At 44.2% G+C, this 25154-nt stretch overlaps 3 protein-coding genes across 3 annotated transcripts; 2 read left to right on the plus strand and 1 right to left on the minus strand.

Annotated features, from left to right (window-relative positions):
• Positions 1-1840: 1840 nt before the first annotated feature.
• On the plus strand, positions 1841-3012 carry LOC128754759 (exocyst complex component 1-like). The gene is made up of 3 exons (XM_053857601.1): positions 1841-1961; positions 2083-2261; positions 2743-3012. The coding sequence occupies exons 1-3, from the start codon at positions 1841-1843 to the stop codon at positions 3010-3012; spliced, it is 570 nt and encodes a 189-aa protein (XP_053713576.1).
• A 1443-nt stretch (positions 3013-4455) lies between these two features.
• On the plus strand, positions 4456-11627 carry LOC128754156 (structural maintenance of chromosomes protein 2-like). Its single transcript, XM_053856572.1, has 25 exons — positions 4456-4705; positions 4924-5073; positions 5141-5263; positions 5379-5417; positions 5490-5600; positions 5674-5718; positions 5793-6026; positions 6134-6283; positions 6361-6594; positions 6671-6830; positions 6919-7036; positions 7113-7251; positions 7325-7444; positions 7514-7718; positions 7781-7916; positions 8502-8626; positions 8830-9023; positions 9101-9244; positions 9326-9400; positions 10214-10333; positions 10398-10598; positions 10665-10781; positions 10837-10997; positions 11070-11217; positions 11310-11627. The coding sequence occupies exons 1-25, from the start codon at positions 4538-4540 to the stop codon at positions 11487-11489; spliced, it is 3597 nt and encodes a 1198-aa protein (XP_053712547.1). The 5' UTR covers positions 4456-4537; the 3' UTR covers positions 11490-11627.
• Positions 11628-12276: 649 nt separating this feature from the next.
• LOC128753452 (proteasome adapter and scaffold protein ECM29-like) lies at positions 12277-25063 on the minus strand. The gene is made up of 49 exons (XM_053855168.1): positions 24691-25063; positions 23892-24022; positions 23689-23805; positions 23209-23327; positions 22954-23103; positions 22703-22883; positions 22482-22621; positions 22223-22301; positions 22004-22123; positions 21853-21938; positions 21696-21771; positions 21576-21625; positions 21369-21435; positions 21152-21274; positions 20971-21074; positions 20727-20850; positions 20521-20601; positions 20228-20444; positions 19836-19927; positions 19633-19767; positions 19406-19553; positions 19150-19322; positions 18947-19048; positions 18486-18609; positions 18253-18398; positions 18012-18066; positions 17823-17937; positions 17686-17754; positions 17472-17589; positions 17224-17391; positions 17060-17139; positions 16846-16951; positions 16469-16516; positions 16289-16407; positions 15757-15907; positions 15615-15680; positions 15442-15531; positions 15308-15374; positions 15155-15246; positions 15014-15080; positions 14740-14937; positions 14472-14683; positions 14361-14404; positions 14099-14291; positions 13883-14033; positions 13676-13781; positions 13528-13616; positions 13372-13443; positions 12277-13293 (listed from the first exon to the last, which is right to left on the minus strand). Exons 1-49 carry the CDS (start codon positions 24710-24712, stop codon positions 13154-13156), a joined length of 5523 nt encoding a protein of 1840 aa, XP_053711143.1. The 5' UTR covers positions 24713-25063; the 3' UTR covers positions 12277-13153.
• Positions 25064-25154: the final 91 nt, after the last annotated feature.

Genomic DNA, 25154 nt, shown 5'->3' on the forward strand with positions numbered 1-25154 from the left:
GGAAACAGAGGACAGGAAGACGATCCGCTGTGGTGACCCCCGAAGGGAGAAACCGTAAGGAAAAGAAGAAGAAGGAGACTGAGTTATGAATTTCTAAATAAATGTTCATGCACGTAAGTCAAATAAATACTGCAAATGGTCAAAGATTTTACCACAACACAAATACAGTAATGAAGTCATAATAGCTGTTTCATTACACGGTTATTTTCTGACTTTCAAGGTCAATAAAAACATTGATAACCATTGGGTCCAAATGACCAAATCTAATTGAGGTATGTCATTCCAATTTTTTTTTTAGTGGATTAGCAATTTCATTGACAGCCTGTACAAACTGAGGTTTTTGCTATGTTGACCTAGCTATAAGCAAAGGGAATTTTTCTCTGAATAAAATGTTCAAGCGCATGAGAACTTATCTATCTGGTTTTCATTTCACGTTTGTCTCAAATTTGTTTAACCCTTGAGATTCTTGTAGACACTTAGTGCATTGAATTCTGGCTTGCTTACGCACCTTCAACTGGGCTGCTGTTTAATATGAATATGAAGGGCCATATACCAGAACATGAAGATGGATGAGTGTTTAACTGAGCCCTGAAGCATGGATGCCCCAACTGTCATTTAGTTCCAGAACAGAAAAAAGAATCACTCAATCTGCAAACTTTAAATCATTAAAAAAAAATCACTGTATTGTTGCACATAATTTGCCAATGCCCGTGACTTAGTGCAAAATGAGACAGTTGCTATACATCTGTCACTATTACTGACATCCACTGAGTCGCTGATAGGTAAGTACAATGCAGCTCATGTGTTATTCATAAGATCCAACACTTGTGCGTTTCCTATCGTGGCTGCTTCCTGCCGATCCGCTCTTCTTTCCATCTCAGAGGCAAAAAGCTTTTCAAATGAACCTCCTCGAATACCTTCTGCAATAACAACAACAGCTACCACAACAGAGCACTTAGCTATTGAACCACCCATCTATGTTTTCACAAATGTGACAAAGCCAATGGAACCACATTCCTTCCTGCAAACAAATCAAATCATCTCCATGGGTCCGGATGATTCTCCTCCACGTTGCCCGCAACATTCAATCTAGTGGCCACCTGGTTCTAAATTGCCACTCATGATAACGTCAGCTCCGATCACAGGGATGACCATAACAGAACGTGACTTAGTTGCTCGTAAAAAAAAAAAAAACCTGGTTTAAGTGCTTTAGCCCAAATTGTACCTGTGCCCTACTTGCTCCAGGAGATAGAATTACGGCAGCATAATGGAAAACATGCAAAGTGCTCTGGGACGTCCATTTCCCACACAAGTAGCGTTTAATCACAGAAAACACTTGGCAATGAGCCATCATCCATATATTTATATGAGTGCAGAGACTTGGAGACCACAGAAATGTAAAGGGGTGAGGTTTTGCATTCATCACTGGTCCTAAATACTGGGATCCATAATGACGGCAAACAACATCAGAAGCATTCTAATGGCTCTTCACGGACACGGTGAGAGGATGGGATGATGAAAAGTTGGGCTTTAAAGCTCCCTTTACTTTTCTCAGTCCCTCCTGACCAGGTTGTTGTCAGGACAGTGCTGTAATGAAAGAAGAGTTTGAGTGATGAGACAGATGCCAGCAGGCTGTGTGTGTGTGTGTGCGTGCGTGTGTGCGCGCATGTGTGCGTGTGTGTGTGCATTCAGAGCTCATTCCACCCACACCACACAGCCACAGAGTCTGAAGAGTGGAGTGCAGAGCAAAGTGTCAAAGTGGCCTCATGATATTATTTCATCGTACTGTGCCTGGATTATTACTTTTCCTGGTCAATCTTTTGGGACATATCTGCCAGTGATGTCGTCTCTTCTGAGGGAGGAGATGCAAAGAGTTTTATTCCGACCTGCCAAACACAGACTGGTCGAGTTCATCGAGATCGAGGAGCCGTCTCATGGAAGACACTTCCTATGTGTTTCAGGTAAAATGTTCTTTATAGGCAGTGTCGTCCTGAGCAAAGCTGACAGCACATGATTTACTGTCTTATGCCTTAACAAGAAGGCGTATTTGCATCATCAACATGTTCTTGTTTTTTTTTTCAGCAGCGAAAAACAAAGTGGTGCAGTTATGTATAGTGCGATGTCAGATATCCCAGACTCCCGTCAAATCTGGCAGCAAGACGTCTCAAACCCAGCGGTCAAGCATTCAGGAGTGCTACAGAAAGACAGAGATCTGGTCCTTGAAAGACCTGAGCCTTGTTGATGGTCTCGATCCTGATGTGGTAATTCAAAAAAACCTCATTATATCCTTATAGAACAAAGTAGAACTGGCAACGCAGATTACTAAGAGCATCTAATTAGACGGTTGTATATTTAAATTGAATATAAAATATTCTGCAGTTGATTGACTTGAATAACCACAGGAAAAAAACATAATAATTTTCTTTGAATATTTGAAAAATAAAATGTTTATTTTCCTTTTGTCAACCACAGCAACTTCAATGTTAAGAATCTTAAAGCTAGATAAGCATCTCATCTTCTCCTTTCAAAAAAAAATAGATATATGCCTCATGTTGTTGTTTTTTTTTCATTATTATTATTTTGTGATTTCATTTTTTAAACACAAAAGATGAAAAGCTATCGAGTCACAAATGTCTAAGGTATTGTCTGATGTAGTCGAATCATTCTGTTCTGGATGTTTCAACCGTTATAGGTCCATAATTCTCAAGTGATGAACTGACCCTGTTCCTGTCTAACCCCCAGGATGATCCTTGTTTCGTGCTGCACTTCGAGAAGGTGCGCACCGTGAGAGCCATCAGCTGCTCAGCCAAATATGCCTTTGTGCGGGCCCTTGTCGCCCTCAGCGACCAGAAGTGTCAGCGGTCACTTAACCTGCGGAACTTTGACTGGGCTTACATCAAGCCCACTTCCTTCTACTCCAACAGAGGAGACTGCGTTGTTTTGACTCAGATATGCTTCTACGCATTCAACTTGGTATGTCTGTCAATGTGTCCCGTACCATTGGAAACTTAATGCAGGGTTACTGTGATGTTTGTACGTGCGTATGTGTGTACGTTTTAAGCCATGCAAAACTAATAATACACTTGTGTTGTCTTTTATTTGTGATGTGCACATGTTAACCAAGAATTAAACATTCAAAAAATATCTTTGACTTTTCTGGTGATTAAAAGAACAAAGAATTACAAAATATTTGGTTTATATTCGGTTTGTTCGACTACATTAATCTCTTGACAGGATGATTGGTTAAACAAATGTAGCCTAACTTTGACCATGTTCTTCCATTTTGTCAATGAAATTATATTCCTCAACAATGGCAGATAATGTGGAAGACGCAACGTACTTCAAGACCTCACAAGAATGTTGGAGACATTGTGGATGTAAGATTGTTGATCACGCACACATCTTTTGGGTCTGCTCAAAAATACAGGTCTTCTGGACAAAGGTTAGATACACTGTGGAGACAATATTTAGATATAAGATTCAACATGATGTAAAACTATTGCTTTTTGGTCTCATGCAAAAAAATCTATTACAAGAAATTGGTACAAAACTGAAGCACCAAACATCAAACAATGGATAAATGTTGTAAGGGAAATCTATGCCATAGAACACATCACTTTCTCTCTCAGACTGAGAACTGAACAATGGGTAATAAAATGGAAAAAATGGTGTGTTTACAAAGACAGTGAGGACACGACGGATACAAGACAGTAATGACAAGTTTGTACTACTATTGAGAATTACCCGAGATGTTGAGCCTAATTGGTAGAATTGAAATCATTTGCCTGACTGTATGTTTTATTTTATTTGTCACTATTCTTTCACCTTTTGCTTTTTATTTTTATCTGGGTTTGTTCTGACCCTTATGTTTGTGTATAAACATGTGAGAAAAATTGAAAAATAAACAGATAAAAAAAAAAGATATTCCTCTCCTCCACCACTTGCTAATCAGACTTACCTGAACAAATAGTCGAAATTGTCGCACTGAAATGCAATTTTATGAATTTATAAAATAGTTTTTCCACCTACCCTACTGTTGGGGTGGTTAAATTGCTCTTTGACAGTGACAATAGAGGTCTGAGCGAGCAATATTCGTGTATTATTTGTTTTTCGAAGCAAAAGATTATCAAAAATCTTTCTAATATAGTTCATTTTTCTCGCCATTGTCTCGTCATGTTACCTTTAGGTGGCGCCAAAACGCACTCTCCGTTTAAGTTTGAACGACATAGTAGGCTTACGCTGTGCCTGAAAAATTGTGTTGTTTTTCAAGTGAATACGGGCTGTTTTTTTCCCCCCCTCAGAAAATAACATTTCGCATATATTAAATATATATTCAAAACAATAAAGAATTTTATAGGACATTTGACGCCCATGTGTTTCTTGTGGGCACAGGCACAGGGAAGACAGCTCGTACCGCACGCCTGCCGCCAAAATTCAAGTTGTCAGAGCCGTCGGTTGTAAACACTGACTCGAAGCTCGCTGGCTCTCCGTGTCGCCCTCTACTTTAGCATATACAAGAACGCCGAATAGGTCGAAGATGCATATCAAGTCGATAATCATCGAAGGATTCAAATCCTACGCGCAGAGGACGGAGATAAACGGATTCGACCCACTCTTCAACGCCATCACTGGACTGAACGGCAGCGGAAAGTCCAATATTTTGGACTCGATCTGTTTTCTTCTGGGCATCTCCAATCTCACGCATGTAAGTTGGGCCGGCTTTAAACACTGTGTTTTTCTTATGTTGCTTATTGTTCATTGGAAAGACAAAATAAGAACATTCTTGCATGTTTTCCTTGCGAGTCTGACCACAACACTTATAACCCAAGTATTTAGTTTCAATTGTGGCATTTCTTTTTGTAGGTTAAGGTGGTTGTTGACTGTGCGACACAATGTTAAATCCTCTTTATTCTCCTTACTTAGGTAAGAGCATCAAACTTACAGGACTTGGTCTACAAGAATGGACAGGCTGGTATCACCAAGGCAACTGTTTCCATTACCTTTGACAACTCCAACAAAAATCAGAGCCCACTGGGCTTTGAAACCCACGATGAAATCACCGTCACCAGACAGGTAGGCTGAGAATAAAACAGAATTGACAGAAGAAACTAAAACATCTCACCATTTTTTTTTTGTCAAGGTGGTTATCGGTGGCAGAAACAAGTATCTCATTAATGGAGTCAATGCCAACAACACCAGAGTGCAGGACTTGTTTTGTTCTGTTGGCCTTAATGTCAACAACCCGCATTTCCTCATCATGCAGGTGAGTTATTTCCTTTTACTTGTTCTGCAATGCCAACTCGGATCTTTCTTTTTTTTTCATGCTTCTGTTGTTTACACTCCCACATAATGTGTTTGAATGTTTTTCTTTGTTTTAGGGAAGAATCACCAAAGTTCTCAACATGAAACCACCAGAGGTATAGATTTGCAACATGTATATTTTCTCCACATGATGTTTCCCGCAGTGACATTTTCTTATTGCTGTCCAGATCCTTGCCATGATAGAGGAGGCTGCTGGAACCAGAATGTATGAATGCAAAAAGATCAGTGCCCAGAAGACAATTGAGAAAAAGGAGGCTAAGTTGTTGGAGATCCAGACTGTGAGTGTGACTCCTGTACCAGATGAGGCTTTGTGACTGGAGAAAAGGAGTTTATTCTTCTGTATTTCTTCAGATCTTGACTGAGGAAATCACCCCGACGATGCAGAAACTGCAAGAGGCGAGTTTCCAATCAGAAAAATGGCTTTTCTCAGTATCATATTGATGATCTAATTTTCCATATGGGGTGAACAGGAGCGATCTTCATACCTTGAGTACCAGAAACTGATGCGTGAGATCCAGCATTTGTCTCGGCTGTATGTGGCCTGGCTGTTTGTATGTGCTGAGGAGACGAAGCTGAAGTCTGCAGAGAATCTGAAGGCGATGCAGCACAACATTGCCCAAATGCAAGCCAGCATGGTTGAGAATGAGAGCAAAGTCCAGGAGCTCTCAGCTCAAATTCAGGAGCTGCAGAAGAAGAAGGATAAGGCAAAGTTCATTTTCTGGTTCATTAACTTGGTTCATCACTGAAGTATCAGTTTTGATATTGTATTTCAACTGAAGGCACTTAATAAAGTGTATGGACTAACTTGTAGGAGGTGACAGGAGTCTTAAAATCCCTGGAGGAGACCCTGGCTGACCTGCAGCGTGTTGATGCTAAAACTCAAAGTGCTCTTGATGTGAAGAAGCAGAATCTGAAAGATGAAACCAAGAAGAGAAAGGAGCTTGTTAAGAGCATGGAGGAGGTATTTTTTTTAAAGAAATTAATCTGTATGTATCTATGTGTTTTGAATACACACTAAAATTGTGTTTGTCACTTAAGGATAAGAAAATGGTCCTGGTAAAGGAGAAGGAGGTTTCAAAGTTGATGGAGCAGCTACAGGCCGTGCAGGAAGAGGGACAGAAGGACAATGCTGCCCTGGAAGCTGCTGAGCAGCATTTTAAAGCCGTGTCTGCCGGCCTGTCCACCAATGAAGATGGGGAAGAGGCCACGTTGGCAGGCCAGATGATGGCATGTAAGAATGACATGAGCAAAGCTGATACCGAGGCCAAGCAGGTAAGATCAGCATTTGTGGTTAAGTGATGTATAGAGAACGTTTTTTCACTCATTGCCCTGCTTGCTGTCCGTCCAGGCACAAATGACACTTAAACATGCTCAGACTGAGCTGAAAACCAAGCAGGCTGAGGTTAAAAAAATGGACAGTGGTTACAAGAAAGACCAGGACGCCATGCAGGCTGTGAAAAGTGTCAGGGAGAAGCTGCAGAGTGAGCTGGGGAAGCTTCAATATGAAGGTAGGGTGGCACAGAGTTGGAGCCATAGCATCAGTGTGTTATGTTTTTTTTTCCTGAAATGTTAATTTGTGATGTTTGCTGGATTCAGATGGGAAGGAGGAGAGTCTGCTGGAGCAAAGAAGACATTTGTCCCGAGAGGTCTCTCGCCTGAAGGAGACTTACGAGCATCTTGTGTCTCGATTCCCGAACCTGCGCTTCGATTACAAGTAAGGTTTTGATGCAAGGCATGCTTTCTTTAACGTGAAATCCTAAATGGAACGAGTGATTTTCTCCTCCTCACAGGGACCCTGAGCGCGGGTGGGACCGCAGTAAAGTGAAGGGACTGCTCGCCAACTTAATCACAGTCAGCGATGTGTCCTATGCAACAGCCTTGGAGGTTGTTGCTGGAGGACGACTTTATAACATTGTGGTCGACACTGAGGTACGCCTGTGTTTGACTGAGGTGGAGTCATTCTTTATATTCTTGAAGCTAACCATCGGCTTGTCTGCATTAGGTGACGGGTAAAAAGCTTCTGGAAAAAGGCGAGTTGCAGAGGAGATACACGATTATTCCTCTCAACAAGATCTCTGCTAAGACTCTGAATGATCGTGTGGTGAACGCTGCCAAAAGCCTGGTGAGACAGACTTCAAATTCGCTTGATGTGATTTGGAGTGTAACCTGCAAGTGTGTTTGCTGCTGCCAGGTTGGAGATAACAACGTGCACACGGCTCTGTCACTGGTCGGCTACGAGTCCGACCTGCGGAAGGCAATGGAGTACGTGTTTGGCTCCCAGTTGGTCTGCGATACCTTGGACAATGCCAAGAAAGTCGCTTTTGATAAACAGGTCATGACCAAGACTGTCACGCTTGGAGGGGACATCTTTGACCCCCAGGGAACTCTCAGCGGAGGTGAGTCTGACCTCTTTTGACCTCTGATTTTTCAGTGTAAATTTGACTTAAATATCTTTTAGGTGCTCGTTCCCAGTCCGCATCGGTTCTTGCCAGCCTGCAGGAGCTGAAAGATGTTCAGGACAACCTTCACAAGAAGGAGAGCCAACTGCAGGACATGGAGAAACAACTGGCCAGCCTGAAAGGAGTAGCTGAGAAGTATGTTGTGGAAATGACTTAGAATGTTACCTGTGGTGACTAGCGGAGGGAAGTCAAAGCATAGTCGAGCTGAATAGAAAGTTGCTGGTTGTATTTTGGTCAAAACATTTAAAGACCGAGAATGTCTAGCTCAGGTTCTCTTTTTTTTACCTGGTGTATCTCAAACTGGTTTATGTATTTCTAACTTTCATTTTTGCACTTTCATGAAGTTACTATTCAATAATTGTCGACAGGCTTTTGACAAGTGTGTCGTTTCCCAATGCTGACATGAATAGGCAGTAAACAAGAAAGAGCAGCCCACAGAGAGGAAAGGTTCGCCATCTCGCCACAAAGCAGGGCACAACAACTCATCGGTTCTATCATTTGCACAGCCACGCTGGTACTGGTACATTGGAGCTGCAAATTCAAAGACAGGCCGAGTAGCACCAAGCAACTCTGGAGTCATTCGGCCGATGAAATTTATAGTCACAAAATTGAAGCTATTTCAATTGATTTTTTTACGCGTGGCTAGGTTGTGACTTCATTGTGAATGTTTTGTATTACCCCACTTCTATCCTGGGTAACGTACTCTTCACTGTCCTCCAGGTACCGGCAGCTGAAGCAGCAGTTGGAGCTGAAGTTGGAGGAGGAGCTGATCCTGCAGGCCAAACTGCAGCAGAGCTCCTTCCATCAGCAGCAGGAGGAGCTGGAGAGGCTGCGCAAGGCCATTGGTAGGGAAAGCTTTCACTCTGAACCGGAAGATTTGACACCTCTGTGTCATCTATTTTTTCTATGAAGGTGTTTCTGTTGAGCCTTGGAAGATGTCCTATTGCAGATTTTCTTTTCTTCAGCCATTGAATCTCACATATGAAAAAGCATTAATGCTTAAATCACGCCACCCTGAACTGATCTTGAGTTTTAAACCCTCGAACAGAGGAGAGTGAGGAGACTCTGCGCGTCACCAAGGAGGTGCAGAAGCGAGCAGAGGAGAAGTACAAGGTGCTGGAGAACAAGATGAAGAATGCAGAGGCAGAGAGGGAGAAGGAGCTGAAGGCTGCTCAGCAGAAGCTGAACGCAGCAAAGGCCAAAGCTGATGCCTTCAACAAGAAACTGAAGCAGAAGCAACAGGTCTGGATGATTGTTAAATACACAGTTTCTGTGGATGAACGTTCAAGTCATCCTTTTCCTGTGGCTGCTGTGTCTAGGAGTCTGAGGCTGTGGCCCTGGAGCTGGGGGAGCTGCAGCGCGAGCAGGCTGGCTACGAGCAGCAGATCGCTGCTGTCGATGAGGCTTCGAAGGCCATTCAGGAGCAGATCGACAGCATGGCCTGCGCCGTGTCCCAGAATAAGGTATGGTGTTGTCCAGCTGCTGAAGGTAGACTGAGAGGGCTGGAGTGATAAAACGCTGCTTCAAAACCTGTCTCTGGGCAGGAAGCCGTTCGCAAGGCTCAGGAAGAGGTGACCAAACAGAAGGAAATCATCCTGGCTCAGGACAAAGAACTCAAGGTTTGTCGTCATTTAGCATTGTCCTGTCAAAACAAGCTGCTTTAAATCCGCTTTACCGCGGGTTGTCGCACAAATGAATGGGCACTTTGCACTGGATCACACACACACTGGTGGGGCGCAGATGCTTGAAAATGACCAGTTTTGTAGTCACACTTGTCCTCTATCGTGAAATGTGCTCCGAATTACTGTAGCACATTCCGCATTTGCGTGAGAGTGGCGGAGGCACGACAAGTGCTGATCTGCCCTCCACTGAAACTCCATTGGTGAGGAGAGGCTGCTCTGTGAAAATCGTGGCAAAGTTACTCCTTTTTAACTCGCCATCCTGGCCAAACAGTAGACTCTAGACACATGAAAAACGGCTCAGTTAGAGACGAAGGCCTCAGGATTCTCACGGTGTGCTCGGTATCTGCTGCGGTTTTCCGAGATACGGACGTTTGTTCGGGGAGTAGTTCACTCGCTCTGAAGCACAATGACTCTTCAGGTTTCTGCTGTGATTTGTGTGAGAGGGAAGGGCGACGGAGCAGGAGAGTGGGGGAAATGTCACTGCGGTGCTCAGGCTGCACAGACACAGTCCAGGCCATATCTCGGCCATCTTTTGAGCTAGAGACACCGTTCAAAGCTTCAGCTATAGCTGCAGGCCTCCACTGACAGAATGTGCATTCACGAGCCGTTCATTCATAAACAGCAGCGTCTAGTCTGTCTTATGACCTGCTATAGCTTTTTGAACCTCCAAAGTAACATTGAAAGGAGAAGCATGTGCGGACCAGGATTCCAGGTGTGGTGGGTTGAACTGACAATGACTGTGTGGCGCAGGCCAAGAGCACAGAAGCCAATCAAATCCGAGAGCAGACCAATGAAGCGCAGCTGAAGATCAAGGAACTGGAGCACAACATCAGCAAGCATCACAAAGACAGTCAGGAAGCATCTGAAAAGGTACCCGAGCACTCATCATCCCTCAGTCTCCAAGGTTTCACGATCCGTCTTCGTCTCGCTCCAGGTGGCTCGGATGCTGGAGGAGCACGAGTGGATCCACTCAGAGTGCCACCTCTTCGGGAAGCCAAACACCTCCTACGACTTTAAGACCAACAACCCTAAAGAGGCCGGCCAGAGGCTGAAGAAGCTGGAGCAGACCACAGCCAAGCTGGAGAGGAACGTCAACAAGAGAGCCATGAACATGCTGAATGAGGCCGAGGAGCGGGTGAGAGCAGCAGCAGGGGAGATGCAGAGCCTTGAATTGTCTCCTGAAACCGTGCGTGTCCCATAGTACAATGACCTGATGAAGAAGAAGAGGATTGTGGAGAACGACAAGGCCAAAATCCTGCAGACCATCGAGGAGCTGGATGAGAAGAAGAACGAAGCTCTTAATTTGGCCTGGCAGAAGGTGAGACACTTGGCATTGACAGAAGAACATAATGTGACATTGCTCTCTGCTGCAGGTCAACAAGGACTTCGGCTCCATCTTCTCCACTCTGCTGCCGGGGTCTACAGCCAAACTGGCCCCCCCTCAGGGCTGTGGGGTCTTGGACGGTCTTGAATTTAAAGTAGCGCTGGGCAACACCTGGAAGGAGAATCTCACAGAGCTCAGCGGAGGACAGCGGTGAGTACCAAACCGTCTGACTTGAATACTGAGATGCAGGAAGTCAAGTGAGCGCGTCTTCTCTCGTCCAAGATCTCTGGTGGCCTTGTCCCTCATCTTGGCCATGCTGCTGTTCAAACCCGCCCCCATCTACATCCTGGACGAGGTGGACGCTGCCCTGGATCTCTCTCACACTCAGAACATCGGGCAGATGTTGCGCGCTCACTTTCGCCATTCACAGGTAATGCAGAGCACAGTCACATCACATGACATAAAGTATAAAAACAGGGAAAGAAACCAAACTGAAAGTGATGTGACCACTTCTCCTTCCAGTTTGTGGTCGTGTCCCTCAAAGACGGAATGTTCACCAACGCCAACGTCCTGTTCAAGACCAAGTTCGTGGACGGCATGTCCACAGTGTCGCGCACGGCTCTCAGTCAGAGCGACTCCAACGTGCCGCAGAAGGCTCACGACAAGTTCAGGCAAAAGAAAAGCAAACAGCTTATCAGCTGATCAGCTTCTCCCCGACCACCAGCGCTGCCGTTGGTCTTTTAATGGTTTCTCTCGTCTTTTAACTTTTTGTACTAATTGTGTCTCCTGTTTTCTGCATGAAATGTGGCAAATCTATTTTTATGTGTTCATATTACGAAATTAAAGCAAAGTCAAAGATGTTTGGTGTAAATATTTATACACTGGTGCATTGTCATGTACGTCATCCTGCTCATATCACTGCCTGCACTGTGCAAACCGCTGGCACTCCACACCATAACTCCAAATTTCCTGAATTTGGATCCACAAGTTGGACAATGTTTAAAAATTTATTGCGGGGTTTATGCAGGTCATTGTGAGTCAGAGTTTCTGAAAATTCAGGCCTGAAATGGCTTTAAAAACTTTGGCGTTCAGGTATGATAAATTCTGTATACCAGATGGAACAAAAACTTTTATTTTTATTATATACATCAACATTTTGATGGGTCTAATGGGTGACAGCCGGAACCTTTCAATTGGCTGTGTGCACCAACTCGTAACACTGGATGCATGTAGTGCAATGTGCTGTGTGAAAGAGCGGAAGAAATATCAAATGATTAGGAAAATGCAAGTTTTAGCAGAAATAGTTGGAGGATGAACTGGCGTAATTTCTGGACTATGAATGCACCAGAATATGAGCCGCACACACAATAAATTCAGGAGGAAAATGAAGCAGGCCTTGTGTCAATAAACAGGTGATTTCGTTGGTCTGATGTGAGAAAGCTAGTTTTCTCAGAAAAATCCACATATTAGCCGCGTCGCTGTAAAGGCTTCTTTCTTAGTAAGAGAAAAAGAGGTGACCAAGATGAACCCGAAGAGGCATTTTGCAGTGTGTGCTAAAGAGGTTGGTTGTAGAAATGGAAGTCGCTGACTGAAGACAGGCAGCAGTTAACTGTTTGCTGTGACCAGCAACACAACTTCAGCTGTCTGATCTGTGAGCTGCTCAGTCAACAGTATTTTTTTTTATTTCTGTTGTGTCATCAAGACGTTGTGCTTAATGACTGTAAACCATCTAACAGTTACATTTGAATTTTCAATTAAAAATCCACATTGTTACATGCTTACAGTGTGTGTGTGGTAAAGTACCTGCAGTTGAACTTGGGTACGACCTTAAAGTGGCGTGAAAAAGAGCTTTGCTGACAGCTGAAGAAACCCTGTTAAAAGCCGGAGACAAACTGAAACAGAAGACTTTAATAGTCCACAGAACACCACTCACAGACCTCTGACTGGCTTACATCCATTCAACATAAACCCACTCGCCTCAATCAACTTTAAACCTCAAGTGTCAGCCAAAGCTTGATCAAGTGGAAAGCCCCCACAGCAGTAGTCAAGTCCTCATGTGGGGCATCAGAAAAAGCACAGCCATGGCACCCATTCCTTGGTTCATGAAGCATCTAATATCATGATTTCACCGTTGAATGACACGAGAACACGTCACTTAATCATGGCTTCAATTCAGAGTTAAGCAAGTTGCACAATTCATATTCTAACAATGGCATTATTATGGATCAAACAACTGAAGCCTGGCGTGAGCAGCCGCCCGCCGCCAGGGTCGCAACACAAACACAGTCCTCTAAAATATGGCTGTTTCATAGCGGAGCGCGTGAACATGGATGCATGATGGGAGAAGTTGAAGCGTGGTCTTGTGCTTATGGTTGACTCTGGATGCGTCTGCGCAGCTCCTGTGCCTTGTCCCTCAGGTCAGCTCTGCTGTCCAGCTGCAGCGCCGACAGAGAGCGCTGCAGCTGCTCCCGGCTCTTCACCGACACACACTTCCACTGCTCGCTCTCTGGTCACACCAACAGGAGAGGAGTGAGTCAGTGGTGCTGTGACTCAGTTGGGGGGCAACACAGTTCCAACCACATACCTTCTGTTCGCTTCACGATGAGGTCCAAAACTGTCAAGGCCTCAGTTCGCACGGAAGAATAGCTTTTGTTTTCTGGACACACAAACACCATTTCAATCCTTCACGTTGACTCAGCTGGACTGATCATGAAAGCATGAAAGGTTATAAGAGGCGAACCTAAGGGAGTCGTCAGAGCAGCACAGGTGTCTGTTAAGATCTGAGTGAGTGTTTCAGCGTCCGTGTTGTCTTTCTCAAACAGAAACAACCTGCAAACAACATGGTCAAAACATGTACGCGCAGACAGGATCCTTGGTTTCACGCTTACTTCTGGAAATACTGCTTCATGGACTGGAGCACTGAGAGCTGAACTTTCCAGGTGCTCAGCTTGAGCTTGGCGCACATCAACGAACACACCTCCACCTGGAACCGAGCTGCAAACACAACAAGTTCTCCACTTAACGTCAAACTTGCAGGGCATCACAGAGTCTCAGTAGGAGTCACAGCACTGGGGCGCATGTGGAGGAGGACCTACACTGAGTTTGGGGGGTCTTGGGCCAGGCTTTTCCCAGAGTCTCAAAAGCACAGAGAATGACTTCAGTCTGCAGCTCCTTCTCCTTGGCGTCTTTATCATCTTCGTCTTCCTCCATGGACCGAGGTGAGGCGGCCCCGCTCTCCGGGCAGCTCTGAGAGGAACCAGGAACAGGTCACACACCTAGTGACTCGTCATAAAAATGGAGCAGCGGTTTACCTTCCTGATCAGGGGGAAGAGGATCTCAGCCATGGCACTGAAATAATCCTCCTGGCTGCTGTTGAGCACGTCGCCGGCGCAGCGCAGAGCCCCGACTTTATACACCAAGCTCTCCTTCCGACACTCCTTCAAAACCACCTCCACCACCTCGGATACGGTGGGCTGGCCTGCGCACGGCTTCTGCAGCTCAGAGCTGGAAGAAGCAACAGAACAAGAGTCAGCCACAGAGGAGGCTGGTCCAGATGACAGTTTAGATCAGTACCTGCACTTGGACACCACTGAGCCGATGGCCTTCAGTAGCTCCTCCTGATCAGCAGAGCAGACGTGACAGGGTTGTGTTGACATCATGGCACACGGACAGTGAAGCTGTTACCTTGCCAGCCCAGGTGCGGCCTGAAAGTCCTTGCATCAAAGCAGTGAGCACCAATCCCAGGTGTGGTGCCACTAATGTGCCCGTTTGTTCTTTGGCCACGGTCGCCATGGCAGCAGCCCCCTGAGCCTTCATCTTCCAGGACTGGGACTGCAGAGCCTTCTGAGTGATGGCGATGAGCTCGGTCATGTACAGCCTGATGCCTCCGAAACTTCCTGTGGAGAACCCACAGCTCGCAGTACTGTCCACGACCCTCCGACTCTGCACCTACCTGGAACATTATCATGCCACACTTCGGCCCACAGGGTGGCGTCGTGGCTCTCCCCTCGCTCCTCATCAGGTCCCGCCGCCTGGTGCATCCCAAGGAAGGCCAGCGGCAGGGCGACCCCGGCGTGAGCCTTCAGCACATCAGGACTGTAGTGGCTGATGGCGTGGACGGTGTAAGCACAGGAGGACTTGTACACTGGCTCTGTTGTGGAAGGATTTCAGGCAAGTCAGGGATCATCTCTGGGTCAAGCATGAGACAGCAACACAGGTTTTCTCACCTTCCTTCTCCAAGTACCAGGTGTTCAGTTTCAGTAGTAGTTTTTCCACACTGCTGTCTTTTGCTGTCTAGTGGTGCAAACAAGCAAAACTACTGAGTGAAAACTCATCACTTAGCTCTCAGACGGTGGTGGGTTTCTTACCCTAACAAGGTGTCCCAGCGCAAAGGCAAAAGCCTTCTGAACCACAGAGCTTCTGTCATGAATCCCACTCAGCAGCGCACTCATCAGCTTACCTGCGGCAGCCAAAATCCATTCCCTCACTTGCACCAGAGCAACAATCCTCCCTCAACATACCTGAGTATGGAGTAAGATCCTGGGGACACTGCACAGTGAGGGACACGATCACGCTCGCACAGCCACCCTGAGAAGGTTCAGAGAAGCATCAGTAAAAGAAACCTCAGTTCACACGAGCAACCGTCTTCGTTCACCTTCGTGCCCAGCCCGACGCCACTCTTCAGCAGCTCACAGAGACGGGGAACAAGCTCGCCCAGCACCGACACATCCAGGTGCTGGAGACACTGGACACATGGACACACCACAGGTGTTGATGTTTCAGTGCAGCGGTGACAATAAGACACTCCTACAGCGACAGAATCTTCACCATATTAATGGTCTCCATCATAGGAGAAGACTTGGCGGCGCTCAGTCTGGCAGCATCCATGGCACTCTGGTGAGGGGTGAAAAGATGGCGGTTAACACGCTTTGTTTCAAATCCCAGTCTACTGCTGCTTCTTCAACTGTACCTTTTCCTGCTCTGTGGCTCTGAGGCTGAGGTAGTTGAGGACTTGAGGTTCCAGAGTGCTGAGAGCCTCCAGGAGGGCCGGGATAAGCCGGGAAGCATGGGGCTTTAGTCTGGCACCAGCCGTTTTGCTTATCTTGACCAGAGTCTGGATACTGGTGAGGGGTGGTGTGAAAGAGACACACATTTGTCAGCCCAACGGGAGGCATGTTGAAGTCAAAATTCATGTGAAGAGGTACGTCCTGACACCAATATACTGTTTTCTCAATACACACACTGTAGCAATTATCAGGCAGACTCCTTTTCGCACCACACACATGCCTAAACCTGAAAGTGCCGCCTTCCTGAAAAGTACCATTAGCACTTCTAGTTAGTAACCAGTCTGGTCACAAGACCGATGGTGAAGGAGAAAAACTGGATTCCACCCAAATGATCCCACAGAACACCACCAAACTCAAATCAGTTCTACGTTAGCCGAGATCCCACGAAAGCCTGCTTTACTGAAATGGATTTTGGGGCTTACAAACAAACGTTACCTCAACGCTCGAACTTCCGTCACGCTGCTCACGATGCCTTTATCCAGTAAGGTGGGTAAAATGACAGCGACCGTGCGCTGTGCTGCGGAGCCAGTGGACTCACACATACGAGTGCAAACCTGCATACAATGAGGTGGATTTAGCAACAAGCTTTAACTCCAGGGAAGTCAGCAGAGTTACCTTGCTGAGTGTTTTCAGAGTCAGATCAGCTGCCTTCCTCACAGACTCCTGAAATGAAAATAAGTGCATATAACAACTGGACATTCATGTTGATTCACTTCATGTGTGCACAGTGTTAACTTGCATTTACTTTACTACACTTTGCCATAGTATGATAAGACAATGTCAGCCACCTCCAACACTCATCTTTTTGTGCCTCCCAGCTAGTCCTCCATCTCACCTTATCATCACCTTATCACGCCTTCTTGCTTCAATGTCACAACTAAATATCTTAAACAATAAACTGGTCCATATCCAGCACCAAGCCATTTGAATAACGATTACCACCATCATGCTCAGAGGCACATAAGATGGGAAAATATTAGATTACAGCTTACCTTGATGTCATCGAGGACTCTGAACAAGGTCTCCCACATCTCTGCCAGGTGGTCGATTAGATCATCTGCTTGACGACCACGGATCAGATCATTCAGTGCCAGGCAGCTGGAAGGATAAGAACGGCATCAAAACTCACTATTCATGCTCCTCACTGCATTAGAAAATAAAAATACATCTAACATTAACCATGAATGTAAGTGTAGTTTATGCTACCTGGACTCACGCACTCTCCAAGTGCTACTGGTCAGGTTCGAGATGACATCCTGCAGGATCTCCTTGAGATGCTTATCCACCTGAAACACATGGCATGTGCCATTTATTTATCTGTGTGAGCATGAACTGTTTGTTTACCACACATCATATGTTTAGGAACTCACCAGGGTCTTGTCAGTGACCAGAGCATCCCAGATACTGGTCATGGCTTGTCGGATGCTCAGGTTTGGATCAAACTGGTAGCGATACAGTCGAGGCACCAGTTGTGGCAGGAACGGAGCCAACTGCTCCCCAGCCTTGGCAGCAATCATGTGGAAGCCAAATGCTGCTCCCTTCATGAAAAAGAGGGTGTGGGAAGTACGTGAGCAAATATGTGGACATTTTGGGGCCATTTAAAGCAATGATGAATTACTTTGCGGGAGTTCCACATGGCGTGATGATTGGCTAGATTCATGAATTTGTAGACAAGATCCGGTTGGTTCAGGTCACTCGCCAGGGAACATAGTTCCTTGTAAGTGGACAAGCCATGGCTGCAAATGCAACGCATGATTGATAAAGCTCATATTATCATATAGATGTGGGCAAAAAAAAAGATGGAGGAATATTACTGCGCCACTGTCACTTACCCGTCTGGTGTTTTCCCTATTCCCTCTCCTTGAAACACTTGCGTGTCTTCTGAAACAGCATGCTTAACTCTGCAGGGGGCAATGTTCATGTTCATGTCGTGCAAAAATTCGGATTCATCCGCTCATCAAATACACACCTTTTTCCGGTCATGAGGGTTTCTACCAAAGTGGACACAAGCTCCTGTTGGTCTTTTTCTCCACCCATCTCATACACTAGTCCAAGCCCTTTAGAAGCAACATCCTGACTCAACTCTGTGAACCGACAGAACTCATCAGTCATTGATATTCAGGGCTCGGTGTTGCAGGAGTCATGAACAGAAGCTCACCATCAGGATCAGAAAGAACTGATATGAATGCCACCTGGATCTCCTTCAAGTGGGACTGGGTGGGAAAAAAAGGCTTTGGTTGTCATTTCATCTCAAAATGTGGAGGGTTATGATGATATAACAGGAGTAAAAGCATCCAACAAATACCATGCATGGTTTCCATTATTTCATTAATGTATTTACAACAATAAATGGCCATAGAGAAGTCTTCATAGAATAATGAACACTGTATAAACCGTACCTTGATTTCTGTGTGCTGGCTGAGCTTCCTCACCAGAGAAAGCAGCCAAATGCATGCAGCTTGTCGGACATGGGGATTCTGACTGGGTATGTACTTGCTCAGGATGGAGTTCAGGACCCAGGGAACAACATCGTTGTTTTTTAAGTCTGAAAATTCAAGTGAAAGAACACATCAGAAATGAAAGCTCAGCGGAGCCTTCAAAAAGCTAGTCAGGTGCATGATGAGGTTCCTACTGGATGGGACGGTGTACTGGTCCTCAGTGCAAGTCCACGGGTCTCTAACAGCTCCGGAGCTTGTGCCTAAAGCAGCACAAGTGACAGCTTCCCCCACTGTAAACTGCAACTCGACCTGTTTTGCCTTTTTATGGGGAAGAAGATCAACTTTAGACATAACACAGGAACACCTATTCCCTATCCCAAATATTGAACTGTGAAAAGAAAAAAACTTTAATCACTGTAGAATGTTGACTTCAAGCCTTGTAAACATGTTAGTATCAATGTCTTAAATAAAATCAGAGAAAGGAACAAAGCACTGCAGCACATAGAAAAAAACTGAAGGGTGTGTTTTTGCTTTTCAAATTGCGCCGCTTGAGATACAAAAATTGTATTCTTTTATATCATGACGCAGATATGAACTGAAAAAAAAATTGCTCCTACTTCACATGTATTTATAAATAACAGGGATGGTTCTTTACCTCCACAGAATCCATGAGTCCTTGCAGAATCTTTTTCTGGTGAGGGAAGTCTCCATCACCGACCGGCAGATAACCCAAAGTCTGGATAGATCTCTCCTTCATCTGGATTCATCCAAAAAAAAAAAAGAAGAAATTATGAAGTGCTTAAAATCACTGACGAAACAAAAGAATACTTGTAGGTGACCATGTGTGCTCACACTTACCTTGGCGTTTTCCTTGCCAGAAGGGATTCGGGCCAGCAGGTTTTCTACAATAGACAGCTTAGTGAAGCCGTCGCCATCCGCAGGAATCAGCAGGACGCCATTACGTCCAATTTCTCCCAGCGCAGTACAAGCTGCGACAGCTAACAATGCACTGCTGCTGTCCAGAAATGAACCTGGATGGAAAAACAAAGGCGCTGTGGTCATTCAACAAAAGACAGATAACAGAACCTTAGCCAGAAAAAGAATCTGCACAAACCAATTGTTTTTGTGGCCATGGCAACAAGCTCGTCATCTTTTTCAGAGTTTATTTGAGGAATTTCACTGGAGGCAGCTTTCCTCTTGCTCATGCACCGACCCACCATGTAGCCAAGAGCCAGGAGGGCACCATGCTGGGTCTCTGGACTCTGGTAAAACAAATGTGACACCATACTGACATTTCTGAGGAAAATCTAAGCTTAATATGGGTATATGTGATTCTCTTACATGGTTGTCTTTGGTGATCTTGACCAGGTTGTTCACAGCCTTTTGCAGCTCACTGCCAGTCATGATGGATACCACAACAGCATACAGCTGAGCTGCAAGTTCCCTCATGTCTTCCTTATTTGTGTTCATCAGACTCTTTCAAAGAAAACAGCTTATATTAGAACTAGATAGCTCGACCAACATGCCGAAATGTATATGCTCACCTTTATCCAGTCAATTTTTTGAACAAGCTTGGGAGCCAGTTTCTCCGGACAAACAGAGACCACCTCTAGGAGACAGTACATAACTGGGATGCCTAAAGATTGTGTTAAAAAGGTGGGATAGTTAGCAAACCATGATGATACAGCTGCTACTTAGGACTGAAAACAAGAGCAGTTTTCAAAAGACAGACAAATGTGTTCATTACAGTGTGTGGTCCACACATTCAAGTTTCATTTTTGTTCCTTTAAAAAGGGTTTCAGATTTCAGGTTATAGAGAAAAACACCTTCTAATTCTAATAAATTCAGTGCCCAACCAATATTCGCATGAGTAATTATGATAGTAGGCTGTCATGGTGAAGCACTTGTTCATCATGCAAGACATGGATAATCTCACCTCCAACAGCAGACAACAACTGCTGCAGTAGATCCATGTAAACATATACAGGATTAGCTTCGGAGGCCTTTGACCCTGCAGTCTGAGCTTCAGAGGTCAACAGCGATCGGATGTAGCAACCAATGGCAGGTGCATCGTCCTGCATGTCAGCCAGCCGGTTAGACATGGGTGTGGCCCCGGCACTGTGGGCTAGACACATGCGCAGGTACAGCACAATCTGAGAAAGGAAGAGTAGACTTAAACAGCAGCACAAAGGAGGATTAGACTGAAGATACTAAAGAAGAAAGAACTACCTCTGTGAAGGCTGAGGGGTTGAAAGGAATAGCAGAAGTTCCAACAATGTATTTTGCCGGGGTCTTTATTCTCTGCGACGCCTGGAAAAAGTAAATTGATTAGCTCTGGCACAACAGGTGCTAAATAGGATACAAAATGTCATCAATCTAGTTTAAGCTAATTTGCTAACATTATTTGCACCATTGTTTAACAAATGATGCTTTACCTTTTCCTGGATGTAAGCCACCATATCAGGAAAGGAGGGTATTGGCTTTTGTCCTTCCTTCTCTGAGATTTTAGTCGGAAGCATCCTGAGGACCCTCTGTGCTTCCCCACTCACCTCCTCCCTCCTAGAAAGGAAAAACTTTCTGATCTATCACTTGCAAAACTTTTACTTAGTTGGATTGTTGTGCCACTATTGGGTCTTAGGGATCAATATGAAATAGAGGCACTTTTGCTTCTGCACTTACGGATCTCCAGCAGCCAGAAGGAGCAGGTATCTTGACTGGACATGATCCGGAGCAAACACTGTGCTAGCAAACTTCATGGCAACCTGTCGAACTTGCACTTCTGGCTGCAATTACACAAACATAAAGATGTAATCAACTCAATGAGTTTGGTAAAAACTGGTTCCTTCCGACAAGCGCTCACCTTCACTATGTAAGCAGCGACCAGAGCCTCCATCAGGTTCAACAGCGCCCCCTGCAGATTTGCATAAGCACCAACCATCATGGACAAAGCCTCCTGAATGGCAAGACGGACATCTGGCTCCTCCTAAAAAAACGACATTTTTTTAAGGGACCTTTCTTCGTGATGTTTTTGTTCAGTGATGGCTAAACTGCACGACTAATATTCTTTTGGCTCGCACCTTACACATGGATTCAAAAAACTGCTGCACAAGAGCGATGTCCTTGGTGAAGAGCTGAGGCATACGGCTGGAAATTCAGGTGGAAGAGTGGGAAAGGATTACAAAATATTATTATTCAAACAGGGCCATTGCGCAATTCATTTGGATATTAAATATATAACATTTACTCAACATAATTTCATGCAAACAACCATTGAACCATCTTACCTAGACAACTTCCCAACAGCCGAATATGCAACACAGAGTAATTTAGGATCCTGCATGGAGACAATTGGAACAATAAAAGTGATGTTGTTGCAAACAGAGAAAAAAAGTGGCATTACATACCTCCTTATATTCATTGATAAGCTTAGTCAGTCCGTTCAGCAACATCAGCCCCAGAGGCTTGTTGCTGTCAGGGCACCTATAAAACGAAAACAATAAGGATTTTAAAGGGAGAAGACCTGCTCAAACATTCATGTAATTAGAAATGAACTTCACTTACACCATGCATATGTGATGAACAAATTGCAATGTGAGTGAGAGCAGTTTGTTGTTTGTATTGGCTCCAAAAAGTCCATCATATACAACCTAGGAACCAAGAAAGGTGGTATCAAACTTTGCTTTAGCCATGCAGTTGTAAGGAGCACACATACCTGGATGTTTGCCGGGAAGCATTCAGCAGCAAGACGTGAACGTAAAAGATGTGGCAGGATTTTCATTTTGACTCTGGTGCTGACTGGCTCATGTTTCAGCTCCTGCTTCACACCTCCACCCTGGTGTGCGGGTATATTTAAAAAAAAAAATTAATACACCGAACATGAAACAGTGAACTTTTAATTGAAGGTTCAAAATGTGAAATACGCTGTACAAACCTTGGTCTTGAGAGGAACATCTCCCAAGTACACCTTGTACATTTTGTTGATGATTAAAGGATTGTTCCAATCTATAATGCTAGAGGCACAAAAAAGTTAAAAAAAAACTTCACCTCAATTAATGTTGTTAAATCACAATAAACTGCACAATATGCATCTATTGAACTCAAATATCAAATGAATCAACCATGTAACATTAATGGTTTGAATATAAGTCGTCATCCTGGATAAGATCCACAATCAAAATGACTGAACAAACCTCTGTTTGCTCTTCAACTCCAGATCAGCTGCAGTTGCCACACTGTGCCTTGTGTCACTTGAGGCCACCACCAAGTGCACAACTGTTTCCACCTCTGGCACTTGATTGGCTTCGATGAACTTTACAATACCCAACTTACACTGTAGAGAAAAAAAAAGAATCTAACACGACAGCCACATAACTTGAACAAGCGCCAGCTATTGTGGAACAATAGACTATACCTGCTCAAGCTGTTCAGCACTCCACTGAGACTCTCCAATAACCCTTTTCGCAGCATAAATGTTCATTCCTGGGGGTGGCTGTGGAAGACCCTGACTTGAAGCCGCCACTGACCCTTCAGAAGTACTTCCCTGAGAGGAGGAGGAGGGAGTCGGACGAGTTGGAGACTCTTTCAGCACAAACCTGTCAGATCAGAAATATATTGTAGTTAGAAAAAATATACATTCTCCAAGAACCTTTTATTAAAACTCACCCATATGGCATCAGTAAAACATCCAGCATAAACTCTAAAAGCAGTTGAACTGTTTTTGGCCGCTCAGTTAAGTTAAATGGGGCTGCATTCTTAGAGGTGTCTGATGGATACTTCATGTGGTACAGAGAGGGTATCAGCAAGTGCATGAGGCTGGGATTTAGAGAGAGAGAGATTTGAAATAGTCATTTCATACAATAAAAATAGAATGCACAGCTTAACAATGATTTTAAAAAAAATCATACAAATGTTTCCCACCTGTCCTGCTGTGGCTGTGGTTTTCCCTCCATGGCTGTTAGAAGAGTAGGAGCCAACTCACACTGTTTTCCTACCTCAAGACGAGGGTAGCCCATTTTGATGTAGATGATGGTGAAATTCTATAACATACAGCATGAAAACAATTAACTATTTACAAAACTCTTTCATATTTGGATACATCTTACATTGAGATTGTCTATTATCTAAACTGTTACATTTTGGGAGTGTTCTATGAAAGCTTTAAGAAATAAAAAAGAAGATATATATAGACAAAGAGGCTTTGTGGAGGTTGCTTAGGGGAACTTGAGGAATACTGTTTGCCAACTTTTTAAATATCTACAGTAGGTGTGGAAGGAGTTTCCCATATGTCACTGACAAATAGGACAGTGATAAATACAAAATCATGACTCTAATACAAAAGTCCACATCAGTAAAATGGTAGCATTGGAGCCTGTAAAACACTAAAAACTACAACAGTACCGTCACAAATGAGGCAGCGGCAGGATCCTGATACTGAACCAGAAGGGTTTCCACTGGCAGTTGTATCTTTGGTCTGCTTTTAATCCTCTTGTTCAAGTGCACCAACAACTCCATGACCTTACACAGGAAACAATAAAATGTTACGTTTTAAGTCACGACTATTCTTGCAACAACGTGTGAGTATGAGGAGATCTCCATCTTACTTTCTTCCGAACACCTTCCTGAACACTTGAGAGTTTGAGTAGTACAGGAGGCAGGAACTTGGAGATGATGTCCTGCAGCTGTTCATCTGTTTCGGCATGGCCAAGGCGAAGGAAGACTCTCTCCAACTGGTCTGTTTAGTCAAGCATATCATTATAAACAAGCACATGTCTATTATACAGAAATATAAACCGAATGCTATTACACATTCATTATGGCATAGCTTTGGTACACCACAACTAAGCATGACATATATATGTATATATATATTCCATTCCTGTCATGTCAACTATTATGTAGTGGAATACATGAAGGTGTGGTAATAGTTAAGGAAGGACACGTCACCGATGTATCCTGTTAACAAAGGCTTGCCACCGTCTCCTGGCATAGCTCACCAACCTGCTAGCTACATTTTAAAAAGCCAACTGTGTATTTTGGCTTTTCCTAGACCGGTGAAATGTGTATTAGCTATGGCAACGCACATTAATGGCATCAAACGCTCTAACTGACGAACGAGAAATGTTGGGTCTTATAACTGTTCTTGTCACAATGAGTTAAAGCATTCAGATATATTCAGATGCAGCATGACTGGGCAAATGGCCTTCTGTCGGTAGCTAACTAGCAACAGCTAACTAGCTCGCTATCATTTTCCACCCGGTTTTTCACTATGGCGGGCTTTATCTCGGCTAAAAATACCAGGGAACAAGTGGCCAAGAACGGAATTGAAGTAATAATGTCATGACAACAACGACTAGAATATCTAAGTTATGAGTGCAATCCATAACGCAAAGAGAAACTTACTGAGTTCATCCTGAGCAGCCATGTTTGTAGAAAGTCAACAGCGACCTCCGAGTTTACCGAATGTCATTAAACGCACCACCGCCACGCCTCCTCACTCTTGATCGTTGCTATATTTTTTCTTTTAAAGTGCAATATATTCAATATTCATGTAACTCACTTGCTTTAGTTCTTGTAAGTAATTTATTACCTTAATTAAAAATAAATACATCGTCCAGCATTAAGTTAACAAATTGAAACGAAACAAAATGAAACATTTACGGGCTAAAATAATAATAATAATAATAATAATAATAATAATAATAATAATAATAATAATAATAATAATAATAATGTCACCAGAATGGTACCATGTCAAAGCCACTGCAAAGCAAACAAATAAACCTTTTCTCAATATGAAATCATACATACATGCATGAAATTATAATTAAAAATATCATTTTAAGTAGTACATAATAACAATAATA

The sequence above is a fragment of the Synchiropus splendidus genome, chromosome 2 (genome assembly GCF_027744825.2).
Source record: "Synchiropus splendidus isolate RoL2022-P1 chromosome 2, RoL_Sspl_1.0, whole genome shotgun sequence".
Classification (NCBI taxonomy): domain Eukaryota; kingdom Metazoa; phylum Chordata; class Actinopteri; order Syngnathiformes; family Callionymidae; genus Synchiropus; species Synchiropus splendidus.

Bases quoted from the DNA above. Each gene is read 5' to 3' on its own strand.
- LOC128754759 (XM_053857601.1), top strand. From the start codon at position 1,841: ATGTCGTCTCTTCTGAGGGAGGAGATGCAAAGAGTTTTATTCCGACCT. The intron at 1,962-2,082 runs GTAAAATGTTCT...TTTTTTTTTCAG, and splicing joins ACACTTCCTATGTGTTTCAG to CAGCGAAAAACAAAGTGGTG. The intron at 2,262-2,742 runs GTAATTCAAAAA...TCTAACCCCCAG, and splicing joins ATGGTCTCGATCCTGATGTG to GATGATCCTTGTTTCGTGCT.
- LOC128754156 (XM_053856572.1), top strand. From the start codon at position 4,538: ATGCATATCAAGTCGATAATCATCGAAGGATTCAAATCCTACGCGCAG. The intron at 5,601-5,673 runs GTGAGTGTGACT...GTATTTCTTCAG, and splicing joins AGTTGTTGGAGATCCAGACT to ATCTTGACTGAGGAAATCAC. The intron at 7,917-8,501 runs GTATGTTGTGGA...ACTGTCCTCCAG, and splicing joins CTGAAAGGAGTAGCTGAGAA to GTACCGGCAGCTGAAGCAGC.
- LOC128753452 (XM_053855168.1), bottom strand. From the start codon at position 24,712: ATGGCTGCTCAGGATGAACTCA. The intron at 19,323-19,405 runs GTTTGTGCAGAT...TTTTCCATCCAG, and splicing joins CATGGCCACAAAAACAATTG to GTTCATTTCTGGACAGCAGC. The intron at 13,617-13,675 runs GTAAGCGTGAAA...TGTTGTTTGCAG, and splicing joins ATGAAGCAGTATTTCCAGAA to GTTGTTTCTGTTTGAGAAAG.